Below are 19,342 nucleotides of genomic sequence, written 5' to 3'. Positions count from 1 at the left end.
GCCACACTTGTCAGGTGGATGGATTATCTTGACAAAGGAGAAATGCTCACTAACAGGGATGTAAACAAATTTGTGCACAAAATTTGAGAGAAATAAGCTTTTTGTGCGTATCGACAATTTCAGGGATCTTTTATTTCAGCTCATGAAACATGGGACCAACACTTTACATGTTGCATTTATATTTTGGTTCAGTGCATAAGTAATCAGAATGTATTAAAGACATCACTCCAATACATACAAGTCTAAATTCGCATTTCCTTTAATTGATGATGGATGGATATAGACTGAGGCTGGATACATAAAAATGTTCAACGTCAACACAAGTCTGTTACATATTGGACCCAGTATAAAATTGAACATGCAGTTGTGGGTCAGGGCAGTATTTGGCATAACAGTTTCTTCATGACCTTTCAGGCACTTAACATAGATATTGCCTGTATAGTGTTCAGATGTAGCACAGCCCCATCTGAGCATAAATATTTATCCTAAAGTGGTATTTCCATAAATCTCCCAAAAAATGTAATGTAAGTAACCATTCTCAGAACCATCATCAAGCATGACATACAGATATACATGTAGGACCTAACTACTGATGATGAAAACAACACATTGACATTTTTATTTAAACAGCATTTTGTGGTGCCTCAATCCACTAGCAAAACCATTTATTCATATATAATATATTTCTATTTGAAGAAAAAAAGCGCAAAATACAAGAAAAAGTTAAATGAAAAAAAGAGAATGAAACTACAGGTTCCAGCTACACTAAATAACTTAGGAGATAGAAATATTTTACGTCTTTCAGTGAATTATAAACATGGCACTATTTGAGCTCAAATAATGCCTATTGTCTTACAGCTTGACTTTAGAAACTGACCCTGACAGCCAGCGTTGACATGATACTAACCCATCACATTCACTTTGACCTGCCTACATGCACTGGAACGTCCTTTGAAATATCTAGTAGTGAATGATTGTATGCCAGGTCTCCAGTGTTGAGCCAAACCAAGTGCCTCTTTTACAGGGAGGTTAGGTTGATGGTAGCTCCCGTTCCAGTGCTATCTATTGTGTGTCAAAGAGACGGGTCCATACAGTACGCTAACTGTCACATTGCAGAAGGTAGATGTATTAAAATGGCTGACTCTTCATTTTCTCCTTGCGTGTCAAGTTGCACCCCCTCTCTCTTTTTGTTTGCTTTAAGCATAATCAGGAGCAGTCTCAACGTTTTCCGTTTCACTCCGATGGTCTTCACATTTCGGGTTGCTGCTCAGCAGTAAGGGTCAGCCGTGGCTCTGGCGACTCGTAGCGTTGGTGGAAGTTCCGTTTCTTTATTTTCTCAGGAGCTTTCCTCCAGAGAACGACTTCCTGGTAATAGAGAAGTATTACATCAACACTAGTAAGAGTGATCCTCTCATAGGTTATTGTAAATGTGCATATTGAGATAAGACGATCACTTTCAATAATACTATAGGCCTACTTCCTCGTTTTGAGTTCAAACTACTGTAATATTTAACTACTGTAATATGTTGCTGCCACAGACATACACTCTCATTCCTAAATCATGGGCATTAATATGGAGTTGGTCCCCCCTTTGCTGCTATAACAGCCTCCACTCTTCTGGGAAGGCTTTCCACTAGATGTTGGAACATTGCTGCGGGGACTTGCTTCCATTCAGCCACAAGAGCATTAGTGAGGTCGGGCACTGATGTTGGGCGATTAGGCCTGGCTTGTAGTTGGCGTTCCAATTCATCCCAAAGGTGTTCGATGGGTTTGAGGTCAGCAATCTGTGCAGGCCAGTCAAGTTCTTCCACACCGATCTCGACAAGCCATTTCTGTATGGACCTCGCTTTGTGCACGGGGGCATTGTCATGCTGAAACAGGAAAGGGCCTTCCCCAAACTGTTGCCACAAAGTTGGAAGCACAGAATAATCTAGAATGTCATTGTATGCTGTAGCGTTAAGATTTCCCTTCACTGGAACTAAGGGGCCTAGCCCGAACCATGAAAACAGCCACAGACCATTATTCCTCCCCCACCAAACTTTACAGTTGGCATTGGGGCAGGTAACGTTCTCCTGGCATCCGCCAAATCCAGATTAGTTCGTCGGACTGCCAGATGGTGAAGCGTGATTCATCACTCCAGAAAACGCGTTTCCACTGCTCCAAAGTTCAATGGCGGTGAGCTTTACACCACTCCAGACGACGTTTGGCATTGTGATCTTAGGCTTGTGTGTGCGGCTGCTCGGCCATGGAAACCCATTTCATGAAGCTCCCGACAAACAGTTATTGTGCTGACGTTGCTTCCAGAGGCAGTTTGGAACTTGGTAGTGAGTGTTTCAACCGAGGACAGACGATTTTTACGCACTACGCGCTTCAGCACTCGTTTGTCCCGTTCTATGAGCTTGTGTGGCCTACCACTTCGAGCTGAGCCGTTGTTGCTCCTAGACGTTTCCACTTCACAATAACAGCACTTACAGTTGACCGGGGCAGCTCTAGCAGGGCAGAGACATGGCTGTGGCTGTGTGCTCGATTTTATACACCTGTCAACAACAGGTATGGCTGAAATAGTCGAATCCACTCATTTGAAGGGGTGTCCACATACTTTTGTATATACAGTGTATCTGCAGTCTTGGAACAATAACGACAAACCAGTAAATGGAGGTTGGCTTTGATGTTCTGTACCTGCTGTTTGAAGTATCTCCTGTCCTCCTCATCCACCAGCACCAGGTTGAGGAAGTACCGCACAGAGAACTTCTTGTTGACGTCCCTCATGGTGGCTGTCAGGTCGTAGCCAGCCAAAAACAGACGGATGGGAATGGACTCTCCTAAGAGCGAAAGAACAGGCATGAAGAGGACTGTGAAACAAGTTCCATGGCAAGAAGAGACAGATTTACATGTACACTACAAGTCCTGAAAACATTATGCTGCTTTGGTGGGGCGAAATAACAAGATAAAATGAAATAAAATCATAATATTGGGACAAACCAACACCATATTGTGCTTACCTTTCACAGGGGCGCCGTCCATTATCTCATACTTGGCAACAGTGTCCGTCTCTGTAGTTGTGCTAGGCCCTGCGAAGGAATTTCACATGACCAAATACAAACACTATTGTTGGAAAAGTATTCCAGGTGAAGCTGGTTGAGAGAATGCCCAGAGTGTGCAAAACTGTCATCAAGGCAAAGGGTGGCTATTTGAAAAATCTCAAATATATTTTGATTTGGTTAACACTTTTTTGGTTACTACATTATTCCATATGTGTTATTTCATAGTTTTGATGTCTTCACTATTATTCTACAATATAGAAAATAGTAAAAATAAAGAAAAACACTTGAATGAGTAGGTGTGTCCAAACGTTTGACTGGTACTGTACATTTCACACTGTTCTTAAAGCAAAAGCCGAGATTACAGGGCAGTTTTAGGTTTTCACAAAATTTGAAGAATCTAAAACATTAAATAATTTAAAATAAAAATGTTATCATTAAATAGAGTAACACCTGCCATTTAAGTGAACCTCATCTCACCTATTCCAGTCATCTCCTTCTTGATCAACTGAAGTTCCATGTGCTGGATTTTGATTCTCACCAGAAGGAAATAGATTTTACCCACAATTACATCTTTCAAGTGGTATCTGAGAAGACAGTTGAGGTTAGGTACATTTATATACAGTGATGGAAAAAAGTATTTGATCCCCTGCTGATTTTGTACGTTTGCCCACTGACAAAGAAATGATCAGTCTATAATTTTAATGGTAGGTTTATTTGAACAGTGAGAGACAGAATAACAACAAACAAATCCAGAAAAAACATGTAAAAAATGTTATAAATTGATTTGCATTTTAATGAGGGAAATAAGTATTTGACCCCCTCTCAATCACAAAGATTTCTGGCTCCCAGGTGTCTTTTATACAGGTAACGAGCTGAGATTAGGAGCACACTCTTAAAGGGAGTGCTCCTAATCTCAGCTTGTTACCTGTATAAAAGACACCTGTCCACAGAAGCAATCAATCAATCAGATTCCAAACTCTCCACCATGGCCAAGACCAAAGAGCTCTCCAAGGATGTCAGGGACATGATTGTAGACCTACACAAGGCTGGAATGGGTACAAGACCATCGCCAAGCAGCTTGGTGAGAAGGTGACAACAGTTGGTGCGATTATTCGCAAATGGAAGAAACACAAAATAACTGTCAATCTCCCTCAGCCTGGGGCTCCATGCAAGATCTCACCTCGTGGAGTTGCAATGATCATGAGAACGGTGAGGAATCAGCCCAGAACTACACGGGAGGATCTTGTCAATGATCGCAAGGCAGCTGGGACCATAGTCACCAAGAAAACAATTGGTAACACACTACGCCGTGAAGGACTGAAATCCTGCAGCACCCGCAAGGTCCCCCTGCTCAAGAAAGCACATATACATGCCCGTCTGAAGTTTACCAATGAACATCTGAATGATTCAGAGGAGGAGAACTGGGTGAAAGTGTTGTGGTCAGATGAGACCAAAATCGAGCTCTTTGGCATCAACTCAACTCGCCGTGTTTGGAGGAGGAGGAATGCTGTCTATGACCCCAAGAACACCATCCCCACCGTCAAACATGGAGGTGGAAACATTATGCTTTGGGGGTGTTTTTCTGCTAAGGGGACAGGACAACTTCACCGCATCAAAGGGAAGATGGAGGGGGCCATGTACCGTCAAATCTTGGGTGAGTACCTCCTTCCCTCAGCCAGGGCATTGAAAATGGGTCGTGGATGGGTATTCCAGCATGACAATGACCCAAAACACACGGCCAAGGCAACAAAGGAGTGGCTCAAGAAGAAGCACATTAAGGTCCTGGAGTGGCCTAGCCAGTCTCCAGACCTTAATCCCATAGAAAATCTGTGGAGGGAGCTGAAGGTTCGAGTTGCCAAACGTCAGCCTCAAAACCGTAATGACTTGGAGAAGATCTGCAAAGAGGAGTGGGACAAAATCCCTCCTGAGATGTGTGCAAACCTGGTGGCGAACTACAAGAAACGTCTGACCTCTGTGATTGCCAACAAGGGTTTTGCCACCAAGTACTAAGTCATGTTTTGCAGAGGGGTCAAATACTTATTTCCCTCATTAAAATGCAAATCAATTTATAACATTTTTGACATGCGTTTTTCTGGATTTTGTTGTTGTTATTCTGTCTCTCACTGTTCAAATAAACCTACCATTAAAACTATAGACTGATCATGTCTTTGTCAGTGGGCAAACGTACAAAATCAGCAGGGGATCAAATACTTTTTTCCCCCTCACTGTATTTATAATAATGTATATATAAATTCTATAATCATTTAATTTATGATTTCTAAATCTGATACTGATTTTGACATGCATTTGCTATTGTGCTATGGTTATTAAAAAGTGGTTTGAATGCATGAATGTCTTATCGTGGTATATATCTTACTTGGACTTGTTGTATTCAAACTCTATGTGCAGACAGTCTTCAATGCCAACTTCCATCTTAATGGAATTGTTCACATCAGGGTAAGTGGCCAGCTGATGGACAATGAGGTCATACTCTTTCACCAGATCAGACAGTCTCCTCACTACTGTCACTTTGAGGAAATATCTACAGGAAATAACAATTGGAGAATTATGGATGGCTTACAACAATGCAAATTACATTCAACTGACACGGTGCTTATATTCATAAGGTGAATGCAGCAATGACAACAAGAAGCCATCTGATGCAGTTTCACTGATCATCTCAAGCTGTGCCAATAGAAAGGGACGATGCAGAGGATGTCTGGGTATGACAGAGTCTTGTGCGCTAACCTGAGTCGGACGTTGGTTCCAACGTAAGACTCATAGGGCTTCTCCACCTGTATGAACTCAAAGTCGTAGCTTCGGTTCTGGGTCAACTCCCCTGGCAAGGCAAGCTCCTTCACCAGGTTCACAAATTCATGTGTGTTGCTTTTATCATTGAAGAGCTCTGAAAGACATAGACCCCAAGTTTAAACACCTCTGTTAGGTTCATCACATCACCACACACAGGAACCTCACATTTCCAATAAGCACATCAGTTGTACTGACGGAAACATTTATTTGAACAAAAGTATAAATAGGGAAGGAGGCCTAAATCTAATAACCTAGATTGTCCTGTATTAGATTTTAACTTTTGGCCTATGATCAGACATTCAGAGAATAATATGTTATTTGAAGGCTTCCCCAAACTTCCTCAGTCGGTTTGACAACATTGAACCAACCCTCAGTAATGGTCAAGGAATCCTCACAGAAATGTTTTGCCACCAGGCCAGAGTGTGTGGTGTGGAGTGTGGACAACTGCGGTTTTCACATGACAAGCACATGCTTTGCTAAGCGGTTTAGCATTAATGAGACTGACAGCGCACTTGGTTTGTGAACCAATGAACAATGCATGGCTGGTGTTTGAGGTGGGCGCTGCTGTTAGGTTACAATGTCAAAATATCAATTTACACAAACTCACCAATCTGCCCAACAAACTCAATTCGAATCCCTTGGTGTTCTAGTCTCTTGCCTGTCTGCCTCACATTGAGATTCACCTTACAAGAAAACACAAAAACAAGTTATGGGGTATTGGCATAGGACACAGTAGCTATGTTTCCATTAACTTGTCGACATTTAGAAAGTTCGCATAGAAAATAGATGCTACGGTGCATTTCCATGTAACTATCCTGACGATCAAAACAGCTGGAAGTAATGACATCACACATTTAAAATAAAACGCTTTTTCGCAAAAACCTACAGTGTCGAATAAAAATGAAGTGGTTGAAGTGTTTCCATTACCCATTTAGGCAAATTGCCTAATAAATTGCAGACAGCCTGTAGCCTATACCCTCCCACATATCTGTTTCATGTCTCAGGTAGCCCTGCGAAAGCCAGCATGGATAGAATGCAATAATGGACAAATATTTGCCATATTCTAATAATTCTCGTGTCAACATATCGCCACGGCCCGTGCCATGGTGAAACTTGAACTCCTGTAGATCTGAAATAATTGGATGGTGAAACTTGCCAACCAACCAGAAAAGCAAGGTGAAGCAATTCAGGCATTCCTGAAAGTCAGGACAATCACTGTCCTGCAAAGAAACATTACTTTTATAGTTGAACATTTTGATTTTGCAAGCAGTAGGCATATCAAATGAAATGTGGAGTGGCACTTTATAGTTACGCGATGAGTTCACGTGCCCCATGTACCTTCAAAATTATTTGTCACAATAAAGAACGTTTGTCAAAAGAGAAATCCACCCGTAGGAACATATCATTTTATTTGTCTGTCTTTAGAACGTTTCTCCTATATCTGCCCTTTCCTTAACACCTGTCACAAAGTGATTTTTTTGTCATTGCTTTTGTCAAATAAACCTTGGTCAATGGAAACCTGCCTATTGACATAGGAAGCAGTCAGGTGCACAGCATTGATCGCCGTCATGTCAAGTGTGTGTGTGTGCGCAACGCTCACCTTCCCAGAGACAGATTCTCCATCATAAAACAGGTAGTTCTTATCCACTTTTCCATCCTCTGTCTTGAGTTCTGCGGTCTTCCTAGTCTCTGCATCATTGAGTAGGACGTCAATTTCACACACAGGACCAAATAAACCACCCAGGAAACTCTGAAACACAAGAAGACTTAATAATTATACAATCATCTCAAAGGCACATACAATCATATAACGTTACACAGGCACAGAAATAACCTAACATCTACCTGCCAAGTACCAAGTCATTTTTCCCATGGGGCTTTAACAATGTCTTATGTAACAGTGGGCTATTCTTTGGGAGCTGAAATCTTTATTTCATGTGACTTTGGAGCTACAGTCCGCCCGTACAAGTCGCCGCTCAACTCCATCGTAAATCGTGGAGTTGCATTTAATCGGCTAACCTGACAGCTGACGTTAACTCAGTCAACATTTCTAGTAGTTTTGACTGGATTGAGCGCTCCGCGTGCCCTTGCTAAAGATGAATGGAGGATTGTTCATGCATTGTGTGCAAACTGAGGGTTTCTCGAGCCATGTCCAACTCTGATTATGAGATGGAGTTACAGTACCATTCAAAAGTTTGGACACACCTACTCATTCAAGGGTTTTTCTTTATTTTTTACATTGTAGAATAATAGTGAAGACATCAAAACTATGAAATAACACATATGGAATCATGTAGTAACCAAAAAAGTGTTAAACAAATCAAAATATATTTTATATTTGAGATTTTTCAAATAGCCACCCATTGCCTTGATGACAGCTTTGCACACTCTTGGCATTCTCTCAACCAGCTTCATGAGGTAGTCACCTGGAATGCATTTCAATTCACAGGTGACTTGTCCCGAAGCCACTCCTGCGTTGTCTTGGCTGTGTGCTTAGATGTCCTGTTAGAAGGTGAACCTTTTCCCCAGTCTGAGGTCCTGAGCGCTCTGGAGCAGGTTTTCATCAAGGACTCTCTGTACTTTGCTCCGTTCATCTTTCCCTCGATCCTGACTAGTCTCCAAGTCCCTGCCGCTGAAAAACATACCCACAGCATGATGCTGTGACCACCATGCTTCACCGTAGGGATGGTGCCAGGTTTATTCCAGGCATGACGCTTGGCATTCAGGCCAAAGAGTTCAATCTTGGTTTCATCAGACCAGAGAGTCTTGTTTTTCATGGTCAGAGTCCTTTAGGTGCCTTTTGGCAAACTCCAAGCGGGCTGTCATGTGCCTTTTACTGAGGAGTGGCTTCCGTCTGGCCACTCTATCATAAAGGCCTGATTGGTTGAGTGCTGCAGAGATGGTTGTCCTTCTGGAAGGTTCTCCCATCTCCACAGAGGAACTCTGGAGCTTTGTCAGAGTGACCATGGGGTTCTTGGTCACCTCCCTGACCAAGGCCCTTCTCCCCTGATTGCTCAGTTTGGCCGGGCGGCCAGCTCTAGGAAGAGTCTTTGTGGTTCCAAACTTCTTCCATTTAAGAATGATGGAGGCCACTGTTCTTGGGGACCTTCAACGCAGACATTTTCTGGTACCCTTCCCCAGATCTTTGCCTCGACACAATCCTGTCTCGGAGCTCTACGGACAATTCCTTCGACCTCATGGCTTGGTTTTTGCTCTGACATGCAATGTCGACCATGGGACCTTATATAGACAGGTGTGTGCCTTTCCAAATCATGTCCAATCAATTGAATTTACCACGGGTAGACTCCAATCAAGTTGTAGAAACATCTCAAGAATAATCAATGGAAACAGGATGCACCTGAGCACAAGTTCGAGTCTCATAGCAAAGGGTCTGAATACTTATGTAAATAAAGTAGCTGTTTTTTTATTTTTAATAAATTAGCAAACATTTCTAAAACCTGTTATCGCTTGTCATTATGGGGTATTGTGTGTAGATGTATGATGATTTCTTTTTACTTAATCCATTTTGGAATAAGGCTGTAACGTAACAATGGGCCTCAGGATCTCATCACGGTATCTCTGTGCATTCAAATTGCCGTCGATAAAATGTAATTGTGTTCGTTGTCCGTTGCTTACTGCCTGCCTGCCCATACCATAACCCCACCACCACCATGGGGCACACTGTTCACAAAGTTGACATTAGCTAACAGCTCGCCCACACAACGCCATACACGCTGTCTGCCATCTGCCCGGTACAGTTGAAACCCCGGATTCATCCGTGAAGAGCACACTTCTCCAGCGTGCCAGTGGCCATCGAAGGTGAGCATTTGCCCACTGAAGTCGGTTATGACCCCGAACTGCAGTCAGGCCAAGACCCTGGTGAGGACGACGAGCACGCAGATGAGCTTCCCTGAGACGATTTCTGACAGTTTGTGCATAAATTATTTGGTTGTGCAAACCCACAGTTTCATCAGCTGTCCGGGTGACAGAGGAGAATTCCTCACTAACAGGGATGTAAACAAATTTGTGCACAAAATTGGAGAAATATGCTTTTTGTGAGTATGGAACATTTCTGGGATCTTTTATTTCAGCTCATAAAACATGGGACCAACACTTTACCTGTTGCATTTATATTTTTGGTTCAGTGTAGATCTGTGTCAGCACAGAGGGATAGGCCAACGAGTGATATATCCTTAAGTAAAGTTGTCTTCTTAGCTTTCATAGCAATGGTTATCAACTGTACCGCAGAGATGGAACGTAAGTCACAGAAAATATATGTTGTGGCAGCTGCAGAGGAGTACTTGTGTGTACGAGATTTGACTTAAGAAGAGTTACTGGGTGTGTTGAGTGGTGGTGTCCCGTCCTCCCAGGCCGTTGGCCTGGTGCATGACCAGATGGGGTTAAATAGTGGAATAGGATGGTGGGGTTAACGAGTGTAGGGTTACAAAGTATAATAGATGTATTCTCCAGTCTAGTTGGTGGCGGTAATGCAACACATTGGATGCCAACCGCCATTAAACCTCAACAAAAAATAACATTTCTCGTGACATCCAGACAAGCTAGTTAGCCAGCAATTTTGCGTAACTTGCATCGATAATCACCACAAAGTGGGAAACGATATAACTGCTACATTAGCCAATTGCCACCAACTAAAACGTGTTAGCTAGGAAGAACACAGTGGGCCTCCGACCCGTCTGTGTTGATACCGAAGCTAACGTTATGCTAGACTAGCTAGCTAGCCGTTAGCCAAGCTAGCAAACGAATTAGAAAGAAAAACTAAACAAAGGGTCCGAGGATGACAATACCTTTAGCACATCTCTGTTTATGTATGTCTTGCTACTTCTTTCATTTTGAACTCACCATTTCAGCTGTTTAAACTGCTGTGTAGACAGCTAGCTAGCCTCCGTGTTGTTAATTCCCGTGATGATACACAAACCAGAGTAGCATACTGCTCCTGTGAATACAGAAGCAATGGCAACATACATTACAAAATAAAAGTCCAACGTCTAGTGCACATTTTAACATTCACTGTTTGCAGATGATTTAATACTTTTCTGAAGGTTTTGGCAAAATCTCTATTGTCTAAAGTAACTTTCCTTAGAAAAGGCAGTTTATCTGTAATATCTTTTGACTTTGATATAGCAGCACTTTGTGTATCAAACCAGCGTTACTTGAGGTGCATTCATAAATTCACTCTGGGTATCTAGGTAGTCCGATTTCAGAGCACTCTCGTTTGAGTGTGTCAGAGCGCAGAATAATGGATAAATTTACTAACCCACAACACCCGTTTAATATGACTGGTGTCCGTAAACGTTGGCAAAAAAACGCAATTAAATTGTTGCCAGCGGCACAGTTACAGTTAACGCAACACAACACTAAACAATACATTAATTGCACTATAATGGTGACAAACGGCGCCCACAAACTGTTAGGGCCTACATTTTTTTATTTTTTTTATTTCACCTTTATTTAACCAGGTAAACCAGTTGAGAACAAGTTCTCATTTACAACTGCGACCTGGCCAAGATAAAGCAAAGCAGTGCGATAAAACAACAACACAGAGTTACATTTGGGGTAAAACAAAACAAAGTCAAAAATACAACAGAAATACATATATATACAGTGTGTGCAAATGTAGCAAGTTATGGAGGTAAGGCAATAAATAGGCTATAGTGCAAAATAATTACAATTAGTATTAACACTGGAATGATAGATGTGCAAGAGATGATGTGCAAATAGAGATACTGGGGTACAAATGAGCAAAATAAATAACAATATAGGGATGAGGTAGTTGGGCGGGCTAATTTCAGATGGGCTCTGTACAGGTGCAGTGATCGGTAAGGTGCTCTGACAACTGATGCTTAAAGTTAGTGAGGGAGATAAGTGTCTCCAGCTTCAGAGATTTTTGCAATTTGTTCCAGTCATTGGCAGCAGAGAACTGGAAGGAATTGCGGCCAAAGGAGGTGTTGGCTTTGGGGATGACCAGTGAGATATACCTGCTGGAGCGCAGACTACGGGTGGGTGTTGCTATGGTGACCAATGAGCTAAGATAAGGCGGGGATTTGCCTAGCAGTGATTTATAGATGGCCTGGAGCCAGTGGGTTTGGCGACGAATATGTAGTGAGGACCAGCCAACAAGAGCGTACAGGTCACAGTGGTGGGTATTATATGGGGCTTTGGAGACAAAACGGATGGCACTGTGATAGGCTACATCCAATTTGCTGAGTAGAGTGTTGGAGGCTATTTTGTAAATGACATCGCCGAAGTCAAGGATCGGTAGGATAGTCAGTTTTACGAGGGCATGTTTGGCAGCATGAGTGAAGGAGGCTTTGTTGCGAAATAGGAAACCGATTCTAGATTTAACTTTGGATTGGAGATTCTTAATGTGAGTCTGGAAGGAGAGTTTACAGTCTAACCAGACACCTAGATATTTGTAGTTGTCCACATACTCTAGGTCAGACCCGTCGAGAGTAGTGATTCTAGTCGGGTGGGCGGGTGCAAGCAGCGTTCGGTTGAAGAGCATGCATTTAGTTTTACTAGTGTTTAAGAGCAGTTGGAGGCTACTGAAGGAGTGTTGTATGGCATTGAAGCTTGTTTGGAGGTTTGTTAACACAGTGTCCAATGAAGGGCCAGATGTATACAAAATGGTGTCGTCTGCGTAGAGGTGGATCTGAGAGTCACCAGCAGCAAGAGCGACGTCATTGATATACACAGAGAAAAGAGTCGGCCCAAGAATTGAACCCTGTGGCACCCCCATAGAGACTGCCATAGGTCCAGACAACAGGCCCTCCGATTTGACACATTGAACTCTATCTGAGAAGTAGTTGGTGAACCAGGCGAGGCAATCATTTGAGAAACCAAGGCTATTTAGTCTGCCAATAAAGCTGTCCCAACAGCAGAGCTTTCTTTTCAGCACCATGGAGTGAATCCTTATCACCGCTACATCTGGCTATCAGCAGAGACTTGTCTGGCAGCGAAACAGTTAATTCAGCCTTATTTACTGCCTTCTAAAAAAACATAGCTGATATGGCTGACTTGCTTAAACAAATGTGGTTTCTACTGACAATTGAGATGTACAAATATGGCATAAGGGAACGATGAGCGGATAAGAGGTGATTTCAATTAAGTCAGTAATGAGCGAAATTTTACATTTACGTCATTTAGCAGACTCTCTTATCCAGAGCGACGTATAGTTAGTGAGTGCATACATTTTCATACTGGCCCCCCGTGGTAAACGAACCCACAACCCTGGCGTTGCAAGCGCCATGCTCTACCAACTGAGCTACACGGGACTAAGATAAGACGGATGTAGTCAATATAACTATTTGTTCAGCACTTTTAAAATGTACAGTGACAGAATTCAGAACATGGACCGTTCTTACAGTATTCTCCCTGTACACCAAGTCAGAACCGTAGGATAAATAAAGGGGGCATATAAGCAGACAATGAAAGCTCTTACATTTACATTTACATCATTTAGCAGACGCTCTTATCCAGAGCGACTTACAAATTGGTGCATTCAACTTATGATAGCCAGTGGGACAACCCCTTTATTTATTATTATTATTATTATTAATTTTTTTTTTTTTTTGTGGGGGGGTAGAAGGATGACTTTATACTATTCCAGGTATTCCTTAAAGAGGTAGGGTTTCAATTGTCTCCGGAAGGTGGTCAGTGACTCCGCTGTCCTGGCGTCGTGGGGGAGTTTGTTTCACCATTGGGGTGCCAGAGCAGCGAATAGCTTTGACTGGGCTGAGCGGGAACTGTGCTTCCATAGAGGTAGGGGGGCTAGCAGGCCAGAGGTGGATGAACGTAGTGCCCTCGTTTGGGTGTAGGATCTGATCAGAGCCTGAAGGTAAGGAGGTGCCGTTCCCCTCACAACTCCGTAGGTAAGCACCATGGTCTTGTAGTAGATGCGAGCCTCAACTGGAAGCCAGTGGAGTGTGCGGAGGAGCGGGGTGACATAAGAGAACTTGGGAAGGTTGAACACCAAACGGTGCAGCGTTCTGGCTAAGTTGTAGGGGTTTAATGGCACAGGCAGGGAGCCCAGCCAACAGCGAGTTGCAGTAATCCAGACGGGAGATGACAAGTGCCTGGATTAGGACCTGTGCCACTTTCTGTGTAAGGTAGGGTCGTACTCTGCGAATGTTGTAGAGCATGAACCTGCAGGATCGGGTCACCGCTTTGATGTTAGCGGAGAACAACAGGGTGTTGTCCAGGGTCACACCAAGGCTCTTTGCACTCTGGGAGGAGGACACAACGGAGTTGTCAACCGTGATGGCGAGATCATGGAGCGGGCAGTCCTTCCCCGGGAGGAAGAGCAGCTCCGTCTTGCCGAGGTTCAGCTTGAGGTGGTGATCCGACATCCACACTGATATGTCTGCCAGACATGCAGAGATGCGATTCGCCACCTAGTTATCAGAAGGGGGAAAGGAGAAAATTAATTGTGTGTCGTCTGCGTAGCAATGATAGGAGAGACCATGTGAGGATATGACAGAGCCAAGTGACTTGGTGTATAGGGAGAATAGGAGAGGGCCTAGAACTGAGCCCTGGGGGACACCAGTGGTGAGAGCACGTGGTGCGGGAGACAGATTCTCGCCACGCCACCTGGTAGGAGCGACCTGTCAGGTAGGACGTAATCCAAGACTGAGCAGCGCTCGGAGATGCCCAACTCGGAGAGGGTGGAGAGGAGGATCTGATGGTTCACAGTATCAAAGGCAGCGGATAGGTCTAGAAGGATAAGAGCAGAGGGAGAGAGAGTTAGCTTTAGCGGTACTGGAGAGCCTCCGTGACACAGAGAAGAGCAGTCTCAGTTGAATGACCAGTCTTGAAACCTGACTGGTTTGGATCAAGAAGGTCATTCTGAGAGAGATAGCAGGAGAGTTGGCTAGAGACGGCACACTCAAGAGTTTTGGAGAGAAAGAAAGAAGGGATACTGGTCTGTAGTTGTTGACATCGGGAGGGATCAAGTGTAGGTTTTTGAGGAGGGGTGCAACTCTCGCTCTCTTGAAGACGGAAGGGACATGGCCAGTGGTCAAGGATGAGTTGATGAGCGAGGTGAGGTAAGGGAGAAGGCCTCCGGAAATGGTCTGGAGAAGAGAGGAGGGGATAGGGTCAAGCGGGCAGGTTGTTGGGCGGCCCAGGATTTCATCTGGAGAGAGAGGGGAGAAAGAAGTCAAAGCAAGGATTTGCCAGTAGATTGTCGACATGATTCATGATGATGACTGCTTGTCTAGCTTCCTAGCTAAGATTTTGAAAGTATGATTTTGACATGATCAGTCCAATCAAAGCTACGGTAGATGTATTGTGATTTGATGTCATGTTATCTGTGGCCAATGACCTTGAGCCTTCTTGGATGGGCACTTCTAATGTAAATCTATGGCAGCACCCAAGGGGGCTTGAACTGCCTAGCTCTCCCTGTAGATTCTGCAGTGACCTAATGTCCCCATGAGTGACAGAACACTGAGCCAATCACGGCGCAATTAGAGAAGCTGACCAACGCCTTCGCTCTGTATTTTCCGCTGCCTGCCCCTCCACCAGCTAGGGTGAAACACCTGCATTTTGGAGCTGCTTTACTCAAGAAAGCAAAAAAGAGACCATGTTTATATGAGGCTTTATTAACTCAATAAATATATATATATTTTACATTGTTTGCAAAGGAGGGGGATGGGGATGGCTTTGTTTTTACCTGTGACTATTCATTATATAGCACTGCCACGAGTGCCTTATTGCTTTTTTTTTTTTTTTTACTGTTACCAACATATTGAAATAACAATGAATTACATATTTTCATTAAAACATTATTTTGACAAGTCAATTCATACAATTTAATTCTTGCAGGTGATAAATCTGTCGATGTGACCTTGAGCAAGGCACTTAACCCTAATTGCTCCTGTAAGTCACTCTGGATAAGAGCATCTGCTAAATGACTAAAATGTAAATAGGCATCTTAATGTCATAGATTTAGCACGTGGTAACTTGTGGAATAGACACCGGCTGGAATGCGGTTTGTTAGTTATTTTGGTCATGTTGTTTTATACCACAGGTGGGTCTAATCCTGATTGGTTAAACCGCATTCCAGCCGGTGTCTATTCCACAAGTTACCACCTGCTAAATCTATGACATTAAGATGCCTATTTACATTTTAGTCATTTAGCAGACGCTCTTATTCAGAATAATTTACAGGAGCAATTAGGGTTAAGTGCCTTGCTCAAGGTCACATCGACAGATTTTTCACCTAGTCGGCTCGGGGATTAGAAACAGCGACCTTTCGGGTACTGGCACAACGCTCTTAACCACTAAGCTACCTGCCGCCCCATTTACTCTGTTCTTTCTGACTGCGCAATCCACTGTCTCATCAGCCCAGCCAAGCAATTTATAAACTTGATCTCCAGTATGAAAAGCATCTAGACATTATCTCACATTACTTTTAGACTAACATTTCATTTTCAACAGCGGAGATTGTCTGTCTTTCTCTCCTACATTTGTAACATTATTTCAATGTTCAAATGTGATCTCCAGCTGTCCATAGTAATGAACATGTCAGGTGTCGGGATGAGACAGACAGCGTTTCTCAGCCAGTCGAAATCATGAATCAACTGGCATCATTTTTATGGATATATACAAAGAAATGTACATTGAAAAAAGGTACAACGAAACGAAGTACACCTAGTTTGCTGTCTTTCCAGCTTCAGTTTGAAGTGATTGTGTTAGCTGTGTTGTTGGCTAGCTCCTCTCAACAGTGTCCTGACGAGTGAGCACATTTCCATGCCAGGCGAAATCGCGCCTCATTACCTCATTGTTATGGATGTATCCAAATAAACGTAACTAGAAAACAGCTTAAACAAATGCAAATGCAGCTACTTTGCTGTTATTTTGGCTGCACTTTTTGACGTGACTGTAAGTTAGCCGCAGTTGGCAAGCTAGCAAGTAAGGGTTAAGAACGTTGCCAGCCAGTATGGCAATGGAACATTTGACTGGGTCGCGTCTATAGATACAGAACAAAATAGAATAGAATGAACGACCAGCCGGCTTGGGTAGCAACCCTAGATTTGTGTCCGGACTATATCTTGTGGAAGGATGAAATAGTATGAATAAATTCCTCAAAATAACGTTTTTAATGATGTCGTATATGAAGATTATGACTTTGTTAATGTTTTTAAGTGGAACCTGAACGGATGTTTATTTAGCAGAAAGAGAGCCGGTTTTAGTGTGACACCCCGGATAGGACAGAGAAGTCTGTGTGTTGTAGACAGGGGATTGGACAGTAGAGGGAGCCACCCATATCTTGGGAAGATTATATATACTGGGTAAAAACGACGAAGAGGTTAGAGCGGCCATTGCAATCTGGGACGCCGTTCTCCGGGTGATCTTGACACCTGTAAGCTCATGCTGGAATCTTGTGATATGAATAAAACTTATATGATCAAAGGTTCAGTATGAGCGGACTCCTTTGTTTATCAGCAATAATTGCCAGCATTGACTCGATACTACAAATGGCGTCACGAAAGGGGAGGGTCTGCATCTCTTCTTTGTTCCATTCAAGCGCCAGGCTAACTCGTTCTGAAGTCATGGCCAGATAAGGGTGAGTTTTTTCTCACCGCTTTGGGAGTTTGTTGGTTTGGATGCTATTTGGGTGTGCACTGGAGAGATGTACCGTTAGGACCGATGTGTGTGGCTCGTGTTTCTTTATTGCTGAGAACTGGGGGTCTGGCTAATCATTATAAATTTATTTGCACTGGTAGACAGTGCAAAAGGGGGGAGAGTAGGCTTGGAATTTTAGAGCAATCGATGGTAGTGAATAAGGCAGAGATGTACAAGGCAGATATAACAAGGCAGATATAACAAGGCAGATATACAAGGCAGATATACGTATACATTAGGGCATTGCAATCTTGTAAAGACCTCAGGGAGGCGACCTATAGGGTGGGCCTAAAATCCTGATAACGCATTCGGTGTGATTAGGTGGGTTCTGGGAACTCGAGACGATGGAATAGATTTGATTGTACGTTACTGCTCATCTTTTATCCGACGGGGTATCTGCTTGGGGGAACCTCTCGTTAGATATCCATTGAACTCACGGCAGCATAAAAGGTAGAGAATAAGACAAAAAGGGCAATGCAGGTTACATTGTTGCATGTTGCACGCCACATGATACATATATGCTAAGGCTAAATGCTAATGCTGAATGCTAATTGTGTTACATGCTACATGCTAACAGGTGACCTTAGAGGGCCATTGCGATGGAATAAAGCCTCTTAAATTATGTTTGTGTGTGTAGAATTTAGGTTATATGCGTTGTGAGCTCTGTTAAATGTTGTTTGACTATGAGGGGAGAACGGAGTTACAGCAGGACTGTTAACTGTCTGTTTGGGGTGGGGAGACAGCTGAGAATCTCCCTTCCACGGTGAAATCGTATGGTTAAATGTATTGCGCATGCATTTGATTTTACTACACTAGGTTACGACACGTGGGATTTTACGGCACTAGATTATGACACGTTTGATTTTACGGCACTACACTACAACACGTGGGATTTTACTAAAACTACAACACGGGGGATTTTGGGTAAATGGGTCATACTTCTGTTACACTGCAAGGGGGGAGACAGAGACACAGACGAGGGAACAAAGAGAAGAGATTTGAACACGAATTGAATCTTCTAGTTGTTACGTCGGCTGTTGTTTGAAAATGAAACTATTTGTTGAGATCTATTGAATTTATAAATTAGATATGTTGACGGATTAAGATAAATAAAATAAAATGACGGATTAAAATAAATAAAAATGTTATTGAGTTAGCTATTTATTCCTGAGTTAATTCTTAGAGCGAATGTGAACGGAGGAATATTGAATGGTTGAAGTGACTCAGTGATTGCATAAACTACTAAAATCTTGTCTGTTTCTATGCTCTTTTGTCATATGAGAGGAAATAGGAACGATGGGACGAGAGGAGAGAGAGAGAAAGAAAGAGAGGTGCTGACGTGTACATCACGTGACAGGGGGGACGCGACAGAGGATCGAGTCAAAAGGTTTTTGGTGCTGTTCTGTTTACAAAATCTTCCCCTACAGGATGTTTGATGTTATGACAATTTCACAGAGACTTGGCAACAGACTGATCAATTTGAATAAAATTTGCATTTTGGAGTCTCTGTGCATCACTTGGTTTGATTACAGTTCTGTTGGAAATCGAGTACTGACATTATTCTGTAAAATTAAGATAATTGGGTGCTTATAAAGCAAGGGGGTTTATGGGTATTGTAGTGTTGTAGGATTGGAAGTCTTTATTTTTGGATTGCTCTGAAGTTGACTACTTGCATTTACTTTCCTGATGGGATGTGGTAAGATAGCCACTAATTGGTAAAATAGGATATATAAATAAAAAATGGTTTTTGATTATTCATAATTTTTAATTGATTTTTTAATTGATTTTTTTTTTTGATATATTTTTTTTAGTTTATATTAATAATTAAAGGGGGGAAGCCATAG

The 19,342-nt window shown here is 42.8% G+C and overlaps 1 protein-coding gene across 1 annotated transcript; it reads right to left on the bottom strand.

Annotated features, from left to right (window-relative positions):
* Positions 1 to 241: 241 nt before the first annotated feature.
* LOC121547694 (vacuolar protein sorting-associated protein 26A) lies at positions 242 to 10,808 on the bottom strand. The gene is made up of 9 exons (XM_041859088.2): positions 10,716 to 10,808; positions 7,456 to 7,605; positions 6,463 to 6,538; positions 5,793 to 5,949; positions 5,422 to 5,586; positions 3,522 to 3,628; positions 3,003 to 3,071; positions 2,680 to 2,822; positions 242 to 1,365 (listed from the first exon to the last, which is right to left on the bottom strand). Exons 1-9 carry the CDS (start codon positions 10,716 to 10,718, stop codon positions 1,249 to 1,251), a joined length of 987 nt encoding a protein of 328 aa, XP_041715022.1. The 5' UTR covers positions 10,719 to 10,808; the 3' UTR covers positions 242 to 1,248.
* Between the last annotated feature and the right edge of the window lie 8,534 nt (positions 10,809 to 19,342).

Source organism: Coregonus clupeaformis, chromosome 31 (genome assembly GCF_020615455.1).
Source record: "Coregonus clupeaformis isolate EN_2021a chromosome 31, ASM2061545v1, whole genome shotgun sequence".
Classification (NCBI taxonomy): Eukaryota; Metazoa; Chordata; class Actinopteri; order Salmoniformes; family Salmonidae; genus Coregonus; species Coregonus clupeaformis.
Note: the sequence above shows the minus strand (reverse complement) of the source record. Positions and strands in the feature narration are given on the sequence as shown.